Source organism: Echeneis naucrates, chromosome 13 (genome assembly GCF_900963305.1).
Source record: "Echeneis naucrates chromosome 13, fEcheNa1.1, whole genome shotgun sequence".
NCBI lineage: Eukaryota > Metazoa > Chordata > Actinopteri > Carangiformes > Echeneidae > Echeneis > Echeneis naucrates.
This window is the reverse complement of record NC_042523.1, coordinates 6,663,011-6,683,609: the sequence shown is the minus strand read 5'-3', so window position 1 is coordinate 6,683,609 and position 20,599 is coordinate 6,663,011. Positions and strand designations below refer to the sequence as shown.

Sequence of the window (20,599 nt, the reverse complement as noted above, 5' to 3'; positions counted from 1 at the left end):
GTGAGAAAGAATAGCATATATCAAATAACACTGTGGTATCTGTGTTTTTCAAGCCACATCATTTTGACTTTGTTTTTTGTTTCCATTAAGGGCGTCGTCTCTGATGTATCAGTACCCACTTAAATGATACAAAGGTAGATGGGAAAACAATGGGTCTCCAACATTGCCCTCACTTGATTTTTGTATTTTTTTTAAATGTTACATTAAATAGAATCTGAGAGGTTCAAATCATGGGTGCTACAAACCAATGCTATTGTGTTTTTGTGTATGTGTCATAATCAATTAGTAAGACACGGATGCATTCTCTTCCAAATGACAAGATCTATTAGTTAGTTATATTACATTTAACAACATTGTGGACTTTCTAATGTTAAAATGGTCTGGCTTCTGCTTTGGATTTCTCGTACATTCTTCTCAGCTGAAGAGTGGTGGGTCATACACAGGCACACATTCTAGACTAGTTACGATTTGAGATAATGTGACTGATTGTGGCATCATTTGCAAATGGAAACAGACAAAGTTCTGGTCATGACTTCAACAATTAAATCTGATTTGAAGCAGGATGGTGGCCATTGCTTACAGTTCAGACTAAAAAGATTCATGGGATCTTTTGGCCAAATGCTTGTCTTAACTTTCAAACTATATTTTTAAGCAGTGTTAGTTTGTTCATTGTAAACTGGTCTTACATTCAGTGTTTTCTGCTCCGGATGAAGTTTCTGTGTATTGTAAAAAGTGCAGGAAATTTCAAAGCCTTTGATGTAGAGCTTTTCAAGGATTGTTGTTTGTGTGTTGCAGTGACTTAGATTTAGCTCATGTGTGTTTTGTGTCTAAGGAGGTGTGTAAATATAATGACAGCTGCAGAATGAGGAGCAGGAACCACGGGGGGGTCTGGGCCCTGACAGGGTGAAGCAGGACTGTGGTGACAGTGAAGAGGATTCACAGCGATAGCTGACCCCTCTGTTTCTGACCTTTACTTGGAGAAGCTGCAACAGTACCTCATTCTTTGTTCTTGGTTTCTTTCTCCCAGTCTTGCCTTAGTATTAACGCTCTGTTGGACCAATTATTCTGAGTCAGAGCAGAAGCTGTTCTCCCGGGGTCATTACCTGAGATGATTCCTTTTTAGAGACGATTTGGATACAGCATGATTCACTGCTTCTATTCATTTAAGCCCGTCTTTCCCCAAACTTTATTTTACCAAGCTCTTGCCATTTGGTTTAAAGCTAAATTGGTGAAAGATTAATCAGCTTGTTTTTGTCAATGTATAAGCCTAGCTAATGGCTTATGTACTTAGCTTTTTGTGCTGATGGGTATGTAGATTTATTGTTATTATTTCACCTTTTGCGAGATCTGCTATTTAATGTTTTCATGCTCTTTGTGTTTGTGTTGTTATGGTTCTCTCCTTTTGACGGTTATCAAGTCTGTTTGTAAACTGACAGATTGCAAGTAAAGAAAACAATTTTGAGGGGGGAAAAAAACTGATAAGCTGTTAGTGTAGATGCAGGATAGATAGTTCTCACAGTATCAATTCTTAGTACAGACTTGCTGGGTTGTCTCTATTAGAAACAATTGCCTCGGAAACAATCAACCTTTTGGGGAAAATGTATATGATTACATGAGTTTTCAGGACAGCCTACTGTCTGTGACATGGGTTGAGATTTTAAAACCAGAAACGCATTTTGTTCTGCTCGTGTGTGTGAAGACTCTGTATTAAATAGTAACAACACTAACTGAACAGTGAAAATGCAACCATGAGTGTGTGTGGCCTGCTGATGGCAACATGCCATGCGTGGGCTAATGTTACTGTGGGATAGTGAGACCTCGCTCTCGCCTCAGCCGTCTTCAGTGCTGGCCTTGCATGTTATAGCCAGACACAGGAGATCAGGCCGTGGACATGTGCCCCCTCACAAGTTGCCAGAGGGCCTGAGAGGTTGTGACAAAAATGCAACCTACTCTGCCTGTCTCCTGGTCAGCCTCTGAACCATCTGTGAAAATGGAGGTGAGTACACTATTTGTCAGCTATTGTGAGGAGGTGGACAGTGCATTACTCAGTGCCATCTAGGACACTTTCTTCTGAGCGGCTGACACAACCCATGCCATTATTACTCCACCAATTTACCCAGAAGATACAAGTACTGAATGTCTTCTCCACTGAATCAGTGGATCAATCTGAGCATCATCAATAACCATTTATTTATAAATACAATCGACCCCTTGAAGCAGTTACAGAAACTTCAGGTGATCAATATATGCATTGAATGGTTTAAGCCCACTCCAGAGTGTAAATATTTTGTTAGTTTTAGAGCCATTTGAAGCTTTTGTGTGACATAACCAGTTTCAGCGTTAACATCAGTTTCATTTCAAGTCAGATTCAGCATCATACGTCACTCTTCTATTCACCACGAGCCATCTCCAGAGGTTGAAAGCAACACTCGTGTTTGTTCTTGTCTGCCGCATGTTGTGTTCTACTGAAGTTAGCATGCTAACCAACTGCGCACTTAACGAAGGAGAGTCACTGTGACCACGAATCTGCCCTGAAGATCTAGTGCTTCACAGAAGGTTGATCATATCCCACAAATGCATTAATGACCAAATCTTATTTGAAGCAAAAATCCCCACCAACTTCTTCAGACAGGAAAATTTACCTTAGCAGCAGAGCAAACTTACAAATAACCTCTCATTTCTACAATTTTATTCAATAGCGTTTTTCTGAAAACAAGAAATAATGATACTAATACAAAACGTTGAATAAATAAGCATGATTTGCAAATTAATTCTTTTTGTCAGTATAAAATAGACTACACTACAAAATACATAAAAATCCTTGTGACTCATTCACTTAAATGCTCTTTTTTTTGGCACAAAAATAGCAAATATGTATTTTTCCTTTCAAATATAAAATGTGATATCAGATCGTTTTGTGATCGTCTCATAGCTAACAGGGTAGAAAGTGTTGGAAATCCAAGAAGAGCGCATAATGCTTTTTAATTAAAAATGTACAAAACATATGGAAGGTGACCCATAACCCAAGGACAACACAAGGTACGAAGTGTCTTTACTGTGATGAGAAATTGCTCTGGAAGGACTAGACTAAGTGCATCACTTCACAGGTCTGGGCTATGTGGGAGAGGAGCCAGATTGAAGTGAGTCCTGAGGAGGACAAAAGTTCTGGACATGCATGAATGCATGTCTGGAATTTGCAGAGATCCACGTAGAAGTTGGAAGGGCATGAGCCAGAAGATACTGTGGTTCCATTTAAAAAAAAACAAAAAGAAAAGAAAAGTCCAACTGTAGCAGGACCACCGCAGCCCATCAACCATGTCACACCAGAACCACAGGAACTGTCTGACAGATGTGAATCATCTGTGAGACATCCAAACACAGGACTATTTTATTTTTCTGTTAGTAAATTTCTCTTGCCTGAAAGATCTTTATTTGGTTTGATATGATATTCTGGAGACAAAGCATCTAACCCAGACCTCACCTATGTGCTTTGAAATTTTTTTGGTTGTGCAGATAAATCCTATAACAGAGCGAACATTACTAAGAAGATAATGAATATTTCTAAAGATGTGCTACAGCATGAACATTGCACAGAATATCTTTTTTTTTTTTTCAGTCTCTTTCTATCTTACTATCCCGTCATGCAATGTTTCCCAGGGAACCTGGAGGGTAGAGGATCATCAAATTGCCTTGAATTATCATTGCACACGTAAGCGTCTGCCATCAGCTGCAGGGAGACTATGTCAGTGCCTGGCTAGTTTTGACACCAGCAGGATTTTCCTTTGGTCATTTGGCTCCTGTTTCCTGTCCTCCCAGCTGCTACGTCACATCAATGCACAGTAAACAATTAAGCGGAACAAATAATGAGAAACCTGAACTCTGTGTCACCAACAGCAGAGAAACGTCAGAGCTAACAGCCATGAATGCACAGAGCAGGACCATTCTCTAGGGTAATAAAACACAGCGGTGGCCACCTGTGTGACAGTGTGTGCTAATTGATCCTCCCTCTCTTTGCATAGGGCCCCACCATGAATGGAAATTTTTACAGCGTTGGCCGCAAGATTTATTGCTTGACTTTCGGACACAGTTCTATAAATCAGATTTTCGCTCTTCCCGTTCTTTTAATGTGCGGTCTCTCGCAACCAGCGCTCTGTTAAAAAGATCATCTGTGTTGTGAATGTGACCCCGAAACCATTGCACATTGCAGTGTTTAGTCATCTGCGTGAAAAGTAACCTTTGCAGTATTGTGGCACTCTTTCAGTCTATTCTCGTCCAAAGAAAGTGGTCGCGCAGGCATCGAAGCTACATACTCTGTGTGTGTTTTGGGGAAGGTTGATGAAAATCATGGTGTATCACAGGGCAAAGAAGTTGAACATTGTTCAGGTTATAATGTCGAAAAGGGGTGCATTCAAGGAACTTCCTTGGACTGGATTTAGCAGATTCTTCTTCACTCATCAGTAAATGCAACACATCACCTGCTTGCTTTGGTTTAATACAGAGTCTGTTTTGATGCAGCCTAACTGCGACTGATAGTTGCCCAAGGCAAGAAGAGTTATCAGAGGGAGGTGGAACCTGATTAATCTAAAAAGTTGTATTTTTCTATGTATATTTTATTTTTATAAAATATAAATATAATATAGAAAAAAATATATAAAATATTTTTTCAAAATTGAGTTTTAGACAATGCTGAAAACTGAAAACTGAAAAACTGCCTCTGTTGAATCTCCAAAATGAAGTAATGCCTCAATACAAAGCAAAACAGTGAGAAGAATATTACTAGCAGAAATGAATGAAAATGCCTTAGTATCCTGCTTAGGTCCTTCATCCGAAAACGCAAATTGCATTACAATATGGCAGGATATTATGTAGCTGTGACTTTGAAAGGGGAAAAAAGTTCTAATAACCTTTTGGAAAAGACCAGGCTGTTTATGCAGATAGTTTGAGAACCTGTTTCTCCATTGTTGCAGTAAATTTGGGGGAAAATGGCAGCAAGTAATTAAAAACAAACGGTACTTGCCCTAGCAAAGGCACTGCATTAAATAGCTTGTTCTGGTGGAGCAGAATACGTATTTCATTTTACTTTGTTAAAATAAAAAAGATGGATGCTACTCAAACTGATCAGCTAAAATAATTTCAGGAATTGATATGCCAAAGTGTTACTGTGGTGTTCAGTTACAATCAAACTACATTAAGCCATTTCTGCCCCCTGAAAATTTTCCAAAAACACATGGTTTGTTTGTTTGGTTGATTATAACATGTATATTAGATGTATTTATAAAAAAAAATAGAAGAAGGAAGAATATAAGATAAAAACATTTAAATCCAAACTGTGGACAATTCAGCTTTCGTTTTGGGCTTTGATCCATAATTCACAAATTAATTTCTCCTCATATTTCAAATCATCTTACTTCATAAGCCTGTTGTACTTGAGTCCCTGATTAGTTCTACTTGCAGCTATATATTTATCTAATACCTCAAATCCAGCTTCTCTAATTTTTACAGAGTTCATTGAAGCCAAGGATTTCATTTGGTGGAGGGTTTCATGTGCCTCGTGTGCAGCAGTATCGGTGACGCAGAGTACCGTAATTTCCGGACTATAGAGCGCAACTGAATATAAGCCGACCCGCTAAATTTAAAGAGAAAAACTGTTTTGTACATATATAGGCCGTACTTGTTTATAAGCTGCAGGTGCTGGAAATATGGGAGGAAATGGCATATGGCAATTATATTACACAGAAAAATTTCGCCTTTTCGCCAGATCGATTGACTTAAACTTGAAAGCTTCATTTTATGCATTGTTCCGTGTGTTTTCCATGATAAGGGTGTGTGCATGAAGCGCAAAATAAATGACTAATGTGAAGAATTTAGTGTGGGTGAGTTTTAATTTAATTCGAACAATTTCATTGGTCCCCTGTGTCCTGTTCGATAGTTCCATTGGTCTGATGTGATGCTAAGAGTATTGTACAGTTACCTGTAAAAATCCATAAATTAGCCGCATAATTGTTTAAGCCGCAGGGTTCAATGCATGTGAAAAAAGTAGCGTCTTATAATCTGGAAATTATGGTATCCAAGTTGGCACATGCTGCTCAAGTGATCAGCACTTTCCCTTTAAGGAAATATCTATTCAGAATGAATGAGGACAGATGTTACAGAAGCAGTGAATACTTGTAAGCCTTGTTTATTGTGTCACCGTACAAATAGTGTCCGTTGTGACTGTCAGTGGGCTGCTTAGTGATCTTTGAAGACAGGAGGGAACTCGAGGCTGCAATTGTCACCAGCACTGGAGCGCTGCAATTGAACTCCCACAACCTCATCTCCTCTCACATCGATCCGAGTATTAAGAGAGGGTGTACGGCATGTCGCTCTGTGAATGAGAGAGAGAGAGACAGGGAGAGGGAGAGGGAGAGGGGGAGGGACGAGGGAAGGTAGTGTAGTCGTGTATGTCAGCCTCAGAAAGCTGCGTGGGTCGCCCAGCTCCCTCACGCCATTGTTGTTGTTGTGAAAAAGGCAGAACAAAGGACTCCCCACGCTATGGAACCCTTATACCCTTGCCAGCTCAGCTGTGCTGTGATCACACCCTGATGGAATGCTATTGAAATGAACCATATCAAGGAGCTCAGAAGGCATTAACTGAGCCGGCACACAGTCAGTGACAGAGGCAAGGAGGAAACTGAATAGCAAACTGAGGCATCATCCAAAGTCCTTTCTCCTTTTTGGTCCAATTTTCCTGGTTTCTTCTGTCTCCTTTTCCGGAGAGTGGCTACTGCTGATAAGATTTCGGTCCCTCCTCTAAAGGTTTGGCGCGGACATCGATGTGGCTTATTTGTTGAGGGGGTTGCTGTGGATACTGACGGTGGGAAGGCTGCACTGGAGCCAGAGGAGAGAGTGAACAAGCTGCCTGCTGCAGAGTGCCGCTATGGAGCAGATGAGGCTGAACCAGGCGACGCAAACATGAGACTCACACCACACTTTGTGTGAAGGCTACATCCAACACAAGAGAATCAGCCCCATCTGCTTGCATAGCCCCAGCTGCACTCCACGCTTACTCCTGGATATTTGTGCAGGAGTTGGATGGAAGTAGAGGGTGTAAAGGAGCTGCTCAGACAGATGTGTTAGCATCGCAGGTCATGTGATGATTTCTCATGAGGGTTGGGTGAAGTGGTGGCGGGTCTGGTAGACCCTTGACCATCTTTTTCTTCTCTGTGTCTGCGTGAATAGCGACGCCTGAATGAGAAAAAGCAATGCGGGCAACAGTAAGTAGCAGTCAAATATTTTGAGAGCAAGATTTCCTCCTGTTTTTATTTAATTAACATGTGGTGAATGTCATGGTATAGATTTCCAACCTAACTTCCAATGTAAATATTAGATTACAGAAGAGAGGAATCATCCAAGGAGGGTAGATGGAGGGGGTGGGGGGGTTGGACAACAAATACATACATGCACCCGACTGTGAAGTGCCTAGACTTTGATTCAATCAGACCTCCCCTGCTACCCCCTCCCCGCTCCCTTCTCCAGTCTTCCACCCCCACTACCCCCACCACCCCCTTCCACACTTGCTGCTGACGCTGCTTGTGTGGGTGTGTGTGAACATATGAGCTTCTGTGTGTGGCAGTCAAAGGGCTCTTTCCTCTCCCTGCTGAGCACATGAATGGGAGCAGTGTCAGAGATGGAGGTGCTGATGATTTCTGTGCTCGATGAGAGCCAAAGCCCTTTGCCAAGGGAGTGTAGATTCTATGACAGCGACTTCCACAAGAGTGAGGTAACGAGTGCACACACAGTGCGGGACAACAAATCCTTGTTGTGGCGTTGATAAAGATAAGGTTAAGAGAGTGATGGATTGGAGAGGGAAGTTTTAGGCTGTCTACAATCCAACCTGGTGATTGAATGGAAAAAGAAAATGCTTGTCTTGAGTTTTGTTAATAATTATATTTTGATTTATTTGTTAGTTATCAAAAGAAGGTGATAGTGTTGGAGATGCTAAAATGATCTGAAAAGTTTATTTTTGACATAAGTTAACATTTTACTATTATTATTATTTTGGGTTGGGTTTTTTTTTTTTTTTTTTTTTTTGTGGAGGCTGCTTCATGTTCAATTCTGATGCTCCTGTCTGTTGGAAAAGCATGACTCAGTGCCAGGTAGCAGTGTGTATCTCATATTTCCATCAGTCTTGGTGACCAGTCATAAAAAATTGTTGCACATTGTTGGAGATTTAAAAAAGAAAGCCTGATTCATTGTAAAGGCAGAAAACAGTTTAGTAACATGTCAATATCTTTGACAGTTTTTAATCAGAAAAATTGGCACAATAATTATGTAAAGATTGAATGCTATTTGACATTTCCTGTCTTGTACCGTGTTAAAGAGTCTGAAATAACACTTGCATCCTTTGCTGCCTGTACTGTCTCGTTTCATCTGTTGCCACCATCTTCCTTAAGTAAACAGTTTTTTTTTTTCCTATTACAAAAGAGGTACATTTGTGCTACATTAACCCAGACTTTGAAAGTTTTAACAGCATCCATTTTATTAGATTAAATTAAAAAAAAAGGTCCCCGTTTTTTGAATTATATTGTCGTGGAAGACAGCCAAGCTGTGATTTCATGGGCTTCTTTTTAAATTGCAATCACAATTGGCTGTCGGCAGGGGTTGCATACCAAGTTGTCCTCTGCTTGTCGTCTTATTCCAGTTATTGGCACATTTAATCCATACTCCCTCATCTCACACACACCGCACATACATATCCATTAAAATGATTTGTTCGATCATAAGGAACTAATATTACATATCTGGTGCCAAATTGGAACTTTATTTATGATATTACACGTCCTCTTATCAAGGGTCTGACATACTCTGAACCAGGATTTTTTTTTTTTTTTTTTGTCTCCCCCCCCCTGAAATTGGCTTTGAAAGTTGATAAGAGCTGGGTAGAGTAAGAGTTTGTGTATTGATTGAGTGGGTTATATTAAACACCACCTCAGATGCATATACTCCACAATCTAAGGATTCAGTCCTCCGGGTGTAGCAGCAGTTATTGGTATTTACCCATTTTCTCATATGTAGAATATCTATCTATTGAAAAATATATATTTTTCCCCTTTGCAGTTTAATACCTCTTTATCCCCCGAGCTAAACTGAACTGCAGTCAGCACTGAGCCACCATCTGAGCACATCCCCCAGTCTCTTTCTCTCAGTTAATTACTCATGACGCATTCTTGTCCTGAAAATGATTGGTCTGAAAGTTAAAGGTGATTAAAAAAAATAAATAAATAAAATCTGTTGTGAATATTGTAAGTAGTAGGAGCTTTTTTTTACCATAGCAGACTGCTTTGGATGTTTTATTTCTTTGGCTCTGCCAGTATCATGGACAAGAATTGTATGAAGAATTATTCTTATTATGATTTTCATTTGACTATCTCGTCAGTAGGGCTGCCTCCTGAAAGTCAGCAAGCCAAATCATCTGTCAGGCACCAATCAGTCAATGGAGATTCTTCAAGTAAAGCAGTAATCCCCCCAAAGTCAGTGTGCATTATAATAATGTACACAGATGACATTCCAAGAGAAACGTAAGTGGTTGTTGTAAATGACAACACCGCAAATATGATTCAGTGTTCAGACATGTTACACAGCGATCTGGTCTGGGCAGCTGGATTGTGCGCCAGCCACACATTGCCATTATGCATTTAAGTAGCCCTAAAAAAGGACTGGGTCTGTTGCAGCATAGCAGCTGCAAGGCGTATGGTTGGTCACTAAAAAAAAAAAAAAAAGTGCGGAACAACAGATTTTCTCATTGCCAGATAGTCTATATGAAAAAATGTAAATAGTCACATCTTCTCACTGAACTGACTCTGATTGGACTGATAAAATTGCAAGTCTGGTACAGACCTAATTTTAAGAATCAACGCCAAACTCCAATCACGGTTGGCATTAAGACCATCATGTGTGAAAGCTCGCTTAATGTTTCAGGAATTATACAATCGTGCAGCGCTTTATACAAGAAAAAAAAAAAAATCTGTTTGCATATGCCAACTTGTAAAGTTTTCCATAAATCAAAGGCGCTTCAGTTTTAATGAGCTATAATTGTAATAAGTGTGAAATTGAATTTCGACAGCCTAATTAAATGTCTCCTCATTTTCCACAGGTAATCCTGGTGCAGGTAAACCCAGGTGAGGCCTTCACTATTCGACGAGAGGATGGTCAGTTTCAGTGTATCACAGGTAAGGAAGCTGCTCTGTCATTGTATGTGTAAGTTTTCAGGATGCATTTTGTTAATGTTATATGTATAGATCTACATCCATTTATGCAAGAAGAAAAGCAAAAGAATAAAACTCTATACATCATATCTTTAACATGTGATTTACATGTTTGGCAATCCTGAAAGCAGCCAACTTAATAGAACATGCTTTTCTAGCTTGGTTCAGGGGAATGAAGTTCAGGAATGAAATTTCCTATACACAAAGACTGTCAAAATGAATGATTATATATTTAAAGTGCTACTTAAAAAAAAAAAAAAAAAAAGTTGTCCTGAGCTACAGCAGACATGCAATATTTTCACTGTGTGAGTTTTAGGGCATTGTGACAACCAGACAAATAAATCCCTGGCTACACTGTTTACAGGGCTGTCACAAAAGTGTTTAGGAAATGTATGGTTCGATGCAAATGCTTAGTATTTCTACTTGCCCCCTGAAGTCTATGGATAACCAAGAGACTTTTCTTAATTAATGAATTCAGCAAATGTGAAAACTATGTAGAGCTGGGTAATGCAGTTAAAAAGAACATCACAACATACTGTACATAGGTACATCACAATACTATACAAATATAGAAGAATGGAAAAATGAGATTTGAGAACATTTCAAGCAAAGATTTGAATAAGAAAATAAGTCGGCAGGGAATCATTGGTTTGGACGGTCTGTCTGCATCATTAAGACAGCCTTCAAAGAAATTGTATTTACAGAAACAGATTTTTGCTTTCCATTTTTTTAGTTTATTAATAAAATACTTGTAATTGAGAATGATGATGAACCAGCATTTTTTTTTTTCTCTCGCAGCCAGCATTTAAATGATTCTGATCACACCAATCAATGTAAAATTCTAAAAGGTCTTAGCATACTCAGATGGACTAAGGTAGATGTTTATTTCCTTTTTTAAAATTCGTGCAACTTCCTTCAGCATGAAATGAGAAAAGGGTTGGCCAGAAATATACTGGATGTATTTTTGCAGTGAAGACAACAGAATGGTCTCATCGCTTCCTGGTTGTTCAGTGACATGATTGCGGCCTGTGGATTTTAGCTCGTACAGAGAATACTGCAGCTAGAAATAATTTATCTAAACGAATCAATATGTCCTAACACAAGTAGAAGTAGCTGGGGCATTTAGAGGATAACAATGGGGTTGCAAAATGTTGATAGAGCTCCCAAAATATATCATTGTAACATCAGTAACTATCATGTGTTCTTATTGGGGTTTATGACAATTCCACAAGTTCAGAATGTGTCATTATTACTTTTTTCCTCTATACTTTCATCTGCAAGTGTTCAAAAGTAATGCTTAATTTGACAGCTGATAAAATGAACTGTGCTCCGACAGACTATCAAATTGTAAAATAAACATATGGTGTAATGACAGTGTGTTGGTAGAAGAGTAAGGGCAGGATGGCGGTGTTGGAGTAGGATGTGTTACACATTCTTATTTGTCCTGATGACTGTCATTTCCTTTTCCTCAATTGTTTGTGATTGCGTTGGCTTTGTGACAGCAACAATGAAGTCTGGCTCCAGCACGTCGCTGACATTGTAAACGGAAGACAGCTGGAGTAGTTGTAGGAGGCAGAGCTGTGGGTTCATAATTGTAAACGATTATGAAAAAATTTGGTTGCCTGGGGGAAAATATTGATCAGAAAATTATTTTCTTTATTTTGGCTTGCTCCACAGGCAGCCCTCTGCATATTGACATTTCTGTGAGCTCACAGCCGCATCTTAAATTTTTAATATAACTTTATTAAGAAAAATAAAGGCTGTCACCGTGATATGGTTGAGTGAATGTTTACTACCACTCACAGCAGGCAGGCCTTCGATATTGTAGTATAAATCTAATGACCAATGCATAGACTACTGCTGACAGGTTTTTATTGTCTTTAGCCTTTGAGAAAGCCTTTTGACGTATATGAATAACAATGAAACAGTAGGTCTGCGCAGTAGGCCTTAGGCATCCAGGGTTAGATGACAAAAGACCAAAGTAGTGATAGAAAGTGACGCTGCCCAGGGAGGAAACCATCATACAATTTTCTCACACGGAAGCTCTTCTGTCTAATTAAGCTCCTTCACTGGACCCCCATTATGAGCTGAGTAAAGCTCCTTAATAGGGAGCATGCATACATAGTGTCTCCATCAGAGGAGAAACAAAGAGCTGAGAGGTGCCACATAGATCAGTGTGACTGCTACTAACTGGCCTGTCACAGGCTGCGCTCATCTCTCTGTGACGTGAATAGAAGAATGACTCACCGCTTGCAGTGCAAGCAGGGAGGAAAGAACAGCGTGTGTGTGTGTGTGTGTGTGTGTGTGTGTGTGTGTGTGTGTGTGTGTGTGTGTGTGTGTGTGTGTGTGTGTGTGTGTGTGTGTGTGTGTGTGTGTGTGTGTGTGTGTTTGTGTGTGTTTGTGTGTGTTTGTGTGTTTGTGTGTGTTTGTGTGTTTGTGTGTTTGTGTGTTTGTTTGTATGTTCGTGTGTTCGTGTGTTTGTACATGCAGCACTCATGTATGTGCATGTCCTTAGTTGGTTTGATTTATTGTGTTCACAACAGACTTACCTACTCAAGTGTCTGTTGGATATATGTCTGCTTTCACCTCTGAACCTAGTATGTACTCAGGAACGGTGTGACACAGTTACAAAGCCAGGATGATCTGGTTACATGTGCTTTTCCATCCCACACCAATTTGTGTATTCAGTATGTATTTTTAGCTGCTGAATGTGCGTAGTTACTACGTGTTAGCGCATGACAGCCTGTTGAATACAAACAGACATTCTTGTAAAATGCAGTTTATAGAAAGCATTTAGCTTTTTTTGATACCTGCCTCAGAGATTGGGCCTTTAGCTTCCCTAATTTAGCTTTATGGATGCTAATTAGCCTGGCCAGTCAGCATCTTCCTGCTCACAACCGTCCTCACCATAAGATCAATTACTGTGGGAGTTTACATGCCATCAAAACCTCAGTCACCCCCAGATATCTCAGGATGGGCCTTTTGTGGTGTCTGCCACTGTAGAATTGAGGGCTACATATCCAGACCAGGTGACTTAAAAGACAGGGCAGCATCAGTACCATTGGGTTGGTTAGGTTCACGCCTTTATCTTAGTTAGTCTCACTGTGATTCACATCACACTGGATGATTCAGTCTCTGGCTGGTGGCTGAAGGTACATTCTAGTTCGGCTGGGCTGATTTAGCCTGATAGAGATGTGCCTTCTAAAAAAAAAAACAAGACAACCATTCTGACATCTCAGCAGGGAGCTCCAGAGAGAGGGAGAAAGAGAGAGAGAGAGACTATGTGTTTATATCCGTGTGTATGTGCCAATCTGCGCAGTTTGGCTTGGTGTGCCTTTTCTCTCTGTTAAACAGTGGTTGGTCAGCCAGCCCATGTCTCCACTTGTGCCTTATCTCTGAAGTTGAAGCTGTGAAACACCTTGCATCAGTCCTGATGGCGCTGCAGATGTGTGCTGTCCATTATCTATCAGAGGGACTTGAGGCTGTCACGTCCCCTGTGCCTGAAATGAGCAGCCAGGATGTGCACAGTTGATCTGATCTGACACGCTGGTGAGGGGGTATCCATATTGTCAATTTGTCTTAAGAGAAATTCCCTTGCAATTCTAAGAAGCTTGACATTGAAGACATTTTTTTTCAATCATTGTCTGTTGTTGAATTATGGGAATAGTACCTTTACTGTATTAATTCATTTATTACACTTGGTTTCACCCATGAAAAATACCACAAATAGCTTTTTATTCCCACCTCCACACAGCTGAATAGTCACAATGTGAAGTGGCTGACATTGTCGATTTTTAGCAAGTTACAGACACCCAGACGTTTTACTGGACTTTCCTGTTGCATTTTAGAAGTAAATCATGTGGACAGAGCTGTGTCAGTAATGGAAATTTCTTATTGAAAATCCTCAGTTGGCCTGATGAAGTAACTGGCAAAGTCTAGATGATTCAAAATCACCCCATTCTAAGGCACTATGTTACCTGAATGTTAGACTTTTTTAGGGCTTAATAATTGGACATCATTTGCACACATTGAATTTCAAGTTTTATATGTATTTCTAGCTAAATGGATTTTGGTAAACCTGGTAATCTCCGGTGATCAGTTTCCCCAAACCACATCCCTTCCTAATTCATCCTGCAGCTCATCCTCATTGATGGTCTGTCCCTCCTTGTCTCTGTTCTCATTTCCCATCGCTCTGTTTACTTATTAACGCCACAACTGATGAGTCTCATAGCCATCATTAAACAGTTAGCCTGCACTGGGGGACCAGTGCCTACCAGTGGCCAGTCTACTTTTTGACTGAGAATACAGCATATGAAATTATATTGACTCGTGGGATTGTATGAACATTATAGCATAACATTAAAACCACAAGGATGATAGTGCTATAGCTGTATGTTTCCACAATCCCCTCAGCACCTTCCCCTAATAAAACCTATCACATATGGTTCACATAATTGAGCTGAAAAAATTAGACTCATTATCCACATTAGCACGTTATTTTTATATTCACAACCCCCCCACCGCCACCCCTCACCTAACTCACAGGACATGTACACAAACATGCAAGTGTGGAGGCACACACAGGCACAGTTCATTCACAGCTTCTGCAGTGAGTAGCTCTATGAATGACTGAGCTTGTGAGTCATTCTCCCATCTCTGCGTTATACCTCAGGAGAGGAAGAGAGGCAGAAGAGGATGATAGGAAATCTCTCTCTCTCTCTCTCTCTCTCTCTCTCTCTCTCTCTCTTCCACCCCCCCTCTTCTTTTTGTCCCTGAGTTCACTAAGAGGCGGGATGTCCAAGAAAGGGTGATTTCAGGTCTACTCAGCTGTTTTTGTCAAAGATTATCAGCTTCACTGGGATCGTGAGGTTATCTCCTTTTTACAGGAAGAGAATGGTTTTAGGGTCAAATCATCATTTCCTGAACAGAGCCAAATAGTGAATGAATGACCAAAAATCCAGCCCCTGTGGTCACAGCCCCTTCTCTTGTTTCAGTTGGAGCTGCAGCAACATCAGACACAGCAGCTGCTGTGTTGTGTGTAATAAGCACCAGCATGAAGGTTACTTAGTCCCTCCCCTCCCTGTAAACGTCACTCATGCTGGTGGGATTGCAGATCCATGTGGAGGTGTTGAAATACCAAGAAATCAGTTTGTTTGCTAACACCTAAAATAAAAAATCATCAATGAAATCCTTCTGTTGTTTAATGTGTAGCTTCCTCCCTTTGGCTCTGAATTTCACACTGATCAACAGAAACTGCCCTTTTTTCCTTCTTGCCCCCCTCTCCTCTCAGCCTGGATGGGTTGTGTTTGGATGCTAACAGGCATGTTTGTGGAGCGGCAGCCTGGCCTTGGTTCCATAATCTACTAATTGCAAATCATTGCAAATTACTACCATCTTAATTGACGGAAGATCCTTCCTGTGTGCTGGAAAATGTGCCATGCTGTGCAAAAAGATGGAACCATTTGCCAATCTCATCATTAAAAATCAAGGATGGCGGTTTTAATTTGTCAGTAGTGCTTTTTTTTTTTTTTTTTTTTAAACTTTAGTATTGACAGTTCACCGTTTAGCCTCTTTCACTTGCTTGGTTCTAATTATTAACTCCTGTCAGTGAATCTGCTTGCCTTCCCTTGCCTATCCTCTTTATTTGCAGATGAAGAGAATTTGTTAGCTGTGATTAATAATCAAGCCTGCTTGAGAGCTTCAATTTTAATCATGTTGCCATTGAGAGTGTATCGAGATGTCCAATATGAAACCACGCCATCTCTCTTTCTACCTGTCTCTCTCTCTTGCCCTCTTCGACTGTGTGCCTGTCAAGATTTCGTCTTTTTTTTTTTTGTCCCTTGTCTTAACTCAGCCAGCCATATTATCTGCTTCTTTTCATTTTCCGGATCTAATTGAGGGTTCATTTGTACATCCGATTATGCTTGTCAGTTTGCTTGGATTGTTGCTGTTATTTCAGAGCTACGTCTGCCAAGCTTCCTCTGTTTGCGGTGAGCCTTTAAGATCCGCGTGAATTCCCACTTGAGTTTCTTTGTTATGATCTCTATCCACATATGGAGGAAACAGGTGGGTGTTCAAAGTGGGTTCACCATCCCATGTGTACATGGATGTGTGTGGACAAGAGCCTGTCCCACCCTCAGCCTTTTCACCTGACCTAAATAATTATCCTTGTGTCCCCGCTGCAACCTCCGCCCTCCCACTCTTGACTCAGAAGGAGCCACTATGTAAGACCCTGCTGGCCTGCCACAGGAAGCAGGGAGGTGCTTCTGGGTTATGTGATGTTGACAGGAGATGATGGCACTCCCAAAGTGTTGCCATGTCTCTGTTTACACAGCTAGAATGGGCCGTTTGTTTGTGGCTATTCTGGGCCCAGTAGCAGCCAACAGTTCTCTGGAGGAGGACTGATGTTTTTCCCATGGCTGCTTCCTCTGGAAGGCTGGCAGTCCACAGCCACGTCAGCGCAACCTATGCTCTGGTTGACTTGGGGGAGGTGGTGGGGGTTTGAGGAGGTGTGGCCTTTTCCATCTGATCTCTGTTAGCACTCGTGCGTCAGTCTGATGCAAAAGAATGGGTGTACCCCCCCCTTTTCTCTTTTGTTGTGTGGCTTCCTCATCCTACCTATCTGACCCTGTGCTTTCTGCTGCTCTTTGTCGCCTCTACGCTCTCCCAAGTCAGTATACACCAAGACTTTCACTTTAAATGGACAAACAATGGCGTGTAGACCTCTAATGTGATTCAATAGATTTTCTAGCCAAAATCAGAGGCACTAACTGGTGCTTCCTTCATAAGTCATCATGCAGGTGCGCAGCAGCACCAGACAGAAGCATCAAATAATTCAGCAGCCTTTAATGTGAGTGGAATTAACAGTACACACTCTGAACTCCCACTCCCACATTATTTTGTAATCTGAAATTGATGGAGGCTTAGCCAGGGTGGCTGCTTTCATTCAGACTGAGCTTTCCCATGCTCCTTGGATTCAGATTTTTGTCCTCACATAAAGGGCACGTGAGGACCAAAAAAAAAAAAAAAAATCATGGCATGGTAGAGATATGACTCACTTCCTATCACTCTGGTGACTGTTTGACCTTTTGTTTTCAGTATATGTCCTACCTCCCATCTGTCTTTTCCAGTGAAGTTTATTAGCAGATAGACTAAAGCGATATCTTCCCAAAGCTTTTTACACCCAATGGAAAGTAATAAATTCAGACTGTCTGGCAACATATTGTTAGTCAATTTGAAGACGAGTGCATCATCTCATCCACAGTAAATGTAACTACAGCTCTCTGACAGTTCTCGCAAATATCTTTTGGGCTAGTTTATGTTGAATTGCACACATTGTTTTCACGTGATCCCATTTTTAATACCTAAACCAAGCCTGTGCCAACCTGAACCCTTCTCACATTTATACTATGTTATTGGATTATTATTATTTTTTGTTTCGAAAGCAAATAGATAAATATTTAACTATAGTACCCTTGCTGCTTACAAATCCAATGGAGTATTATGACAGAATAAGGAAGTAAACTTAAGTGGGCTATGAGTTATCCTTATTTCATGTTTTATATTTGAAAACCAAGTTAAATAACACTCTATAATAAAATACTCACAGGACAGTATTTTTACATAGTTTATAATAGTCTTGAGATGAACTTCAGGACAGTTAATACAGCTTCAACAGGAAGTCGAAGAATAGATCAGGCAATGTGATGAGAATAAACAGGAACGCATGGCTGGAAGAATTAGATGGGAGATACAAAAGTACTTAAAGCTTGATAGAGCAATAACAGTATTGTTGGTGAAGACAGTTACACCCTGTTGTGAGACCACTGTCAAACCATTAGCTCATAGCATCATGGTAGTATGGTACACTGGCCCAGCATGATTAGGCCAGAATATGCAAAAATTTTGCTCCAAGCTTGAATTTCAGGGCAGTGTATCACTTTAATTCCAAAACAGTTATGACTGAGTTATCTTGGAAACATAGCTTGTCTCTGTTTTGAGCTGTAAATTTTTTGTTGAGGTGTCTACTCAGTTGTTTATTACACCAAGAGAAAACAAATACAGTCTAATCCACCAGCTTTCCAATAAATCCTCCTTTCGTGAAGATAATAAAGCAACTGTTTCAGGAAGATGATTCAGCTGGGTGATCATTTAGGAGCTTGTAGTTAATGGTGTTGTAAATTAAACTTTAACAGTAAGATATGTTTCTAATATTTAGTCTACCATAAGTAAATGCTTGGACCAAATATTTAATGGGCTGTAATATTTGGGTCTGTGTACAGTACAGTACAACAGCTATACAAATAAACCAAGCCCACCAACAGAAAGACTATGAAGTTGAATCAACACTTCTTTAAAATGGCTTCAATGATAACTCAATTTTATTGCGTTCCGGAGGTGCGATTTAATGCACAGCAATTGAGACGGCATTAGTTTTAGTTCAGTGTACATAACAACCTGGCACTTCTCCATATATATCAATCCTCACTTGCTGTTGCCCTCGACTGAGTGGAGCTTGGACTTCAGCACCTGAAAGGGCGCTGCTGGGGCTAAGAAGTGGGAGGTTTTAAACCTATCATTACACAGGCCAGCCTCTGCCAATGTGGGCCCATTATGGCCGGTCATTTAGAAGCTCCTTATTTTTGCTTCCGCCAGCCTTGACAGAATGAAGGAAAACGCTTCATCAAGCAGGTCGCTGAGAGGTCAGTGTATGTTATGGATCTTTTTTCACTCCCCTGAATGGTATCTGGCGTTTAGGCTCGTAGTTTTTCATATTGGGTTTGTAAGAAGAGAAATGTACGAATATGCAAACTTGGCACAGAGGTCCCTCTCTCCTTTTCTCTCTCCCGAACTTTCTGCTGAGCTGTCATTTCTCTGAGCTGAGCTCAGCCACTGTACCAGCCCAGAACAGAGCCACGCAGGAAACTTTGTTTCTCAGCACTTTTGTAAAGTGGTCTTCTTGCATTTGCCAGAATAAAAAAAAAAGGCATTTCTCTGCTTTTTCTTACTCAAATATAAAAAAAAATATTGAGTGGTCATTAAAAATGGAGCTGTGTAGGGAATTTCTCCTTATGGGAACCATATTTTATGGTGGCTCAAATGAAAACCTGCCAAGTCTCATACACCATAGGTGTAGAAATGGACAGCATTATTATGGTTGTCTTGGTTTACAGAAGTAAAAGTCCATTTATGATCTGCAAAGAAGGTTAACGGTGACCGACAGTGACTGTCTAACCAAGGCTTAGATAGACAGTAGAAGGTGAGCAGCTGCCCTGAAATAAATCTCATTAAAAAGTAAAATGTTCTATCATAAGACTGTGTACATAAAAACATTATGAGAGTAAATTCTTGAGAAAATTGTTGCACATTTGGGATCTGAGTCGATGTAGGAACAGTTCATAAACCATTATGTGGTGTTTTTATATGATCTGAATTTGCGTGTGGTTGGCAACTTCTGCATAGCAACAGCCGCTGAGACTCCTGACTACAGAGAGTCAGTTGCTTTACCAAAATGACAGGGAAAGCTTTTTTCTCTGAAATATTTGCAAGGATGTTTTTACCATAAAATCTCTTGTCAATTACTACTATGTTGGGCCACATTGAAGTTTTCATTTAAAACATGTATACATGTGTCGATGTGAGATATTTGTGGTGGTTGTTTAAAACGTTTGTTAGCTGTGGAGTTCAGGCTGCGTCTGGTCAGAGTGGGGCTTAAATTTCTGCCATGTGCATTACTGTAATACTCTGAACACTTTTACTGCAGATGAAACAGCTGTTTGCCCCATGGGAAAGTGTTTGATCCTACTCCTTCCTTATCCGCAGGTCCTGCTCAGGTTCCAATGATGTCTCCAAATGGTTCAGTGCCTCCAATCTATGTGCCTCCTGGATACGTTTCACAGGTATTCATCCTGTGCTATTTCCGTCTCAGTGTCTCAGATTGACATCTTGTCGAACTCAGAGCAGCTTTGATATCTTTGTTTTCTGCTCTCTTGTGTGGTTCTTCTTAGATCATCGAGGAGAATGGAGTGCGGCGGGTTCTGGTTTTACCTCAACAACCAGAGTTCCACCCAGGGGGGCACTCCCCTCTCCACCACCCTCCACCTCCACCCCATGCCCACCTGCCTGCCTTCATCCCACACCCTGCCATGATGCCCCCCCCACCTCACATGTACACTGGCATGGCGGGCGGTGTGGGCGACATGAGTTCTCAGTATATCTCGCAGTACCATCCAGCTCATATCTACTCGGAGCAGGGTGAGTAGGAGTCTGGTCCATTTTGTTATTTTAGGACATTATTTGTTATCACTGTACTTGTGTTCAGTCTAGATGTACCGACAAAGACTGAGTTAAACTGT

General features: G+C 40.7%; 1 protein-coding gene across 1 annotated transcript in view; it reads left to right on the top strand.

Moving 5' to 3' along the window:
* The window catches only part of fndc3a (fibronectin type III domain containing 3A), a 43,912-nt gene that overhangs the window by 5,453 nt on the left and 17,860 nt on the right, over positions 1–20,599 (top strand). The window contains exons 3-5 of the mRNA XM_029517157.1: positions 10,133–10,208; positions 20,067–20,143; positions 20,252–20,498. Of these exons, the coding sequence (XP_029373017.1) occupies positions 10,133–10,208; positions 20,067–20,143; positions 20,252–20,498 (400 nt within the window). The remainder of the gene's footprint in view (positions 1–10,132; positions 10,209–20,066; positions 20,144–20,251; positions 20,499–20,599) is intronic.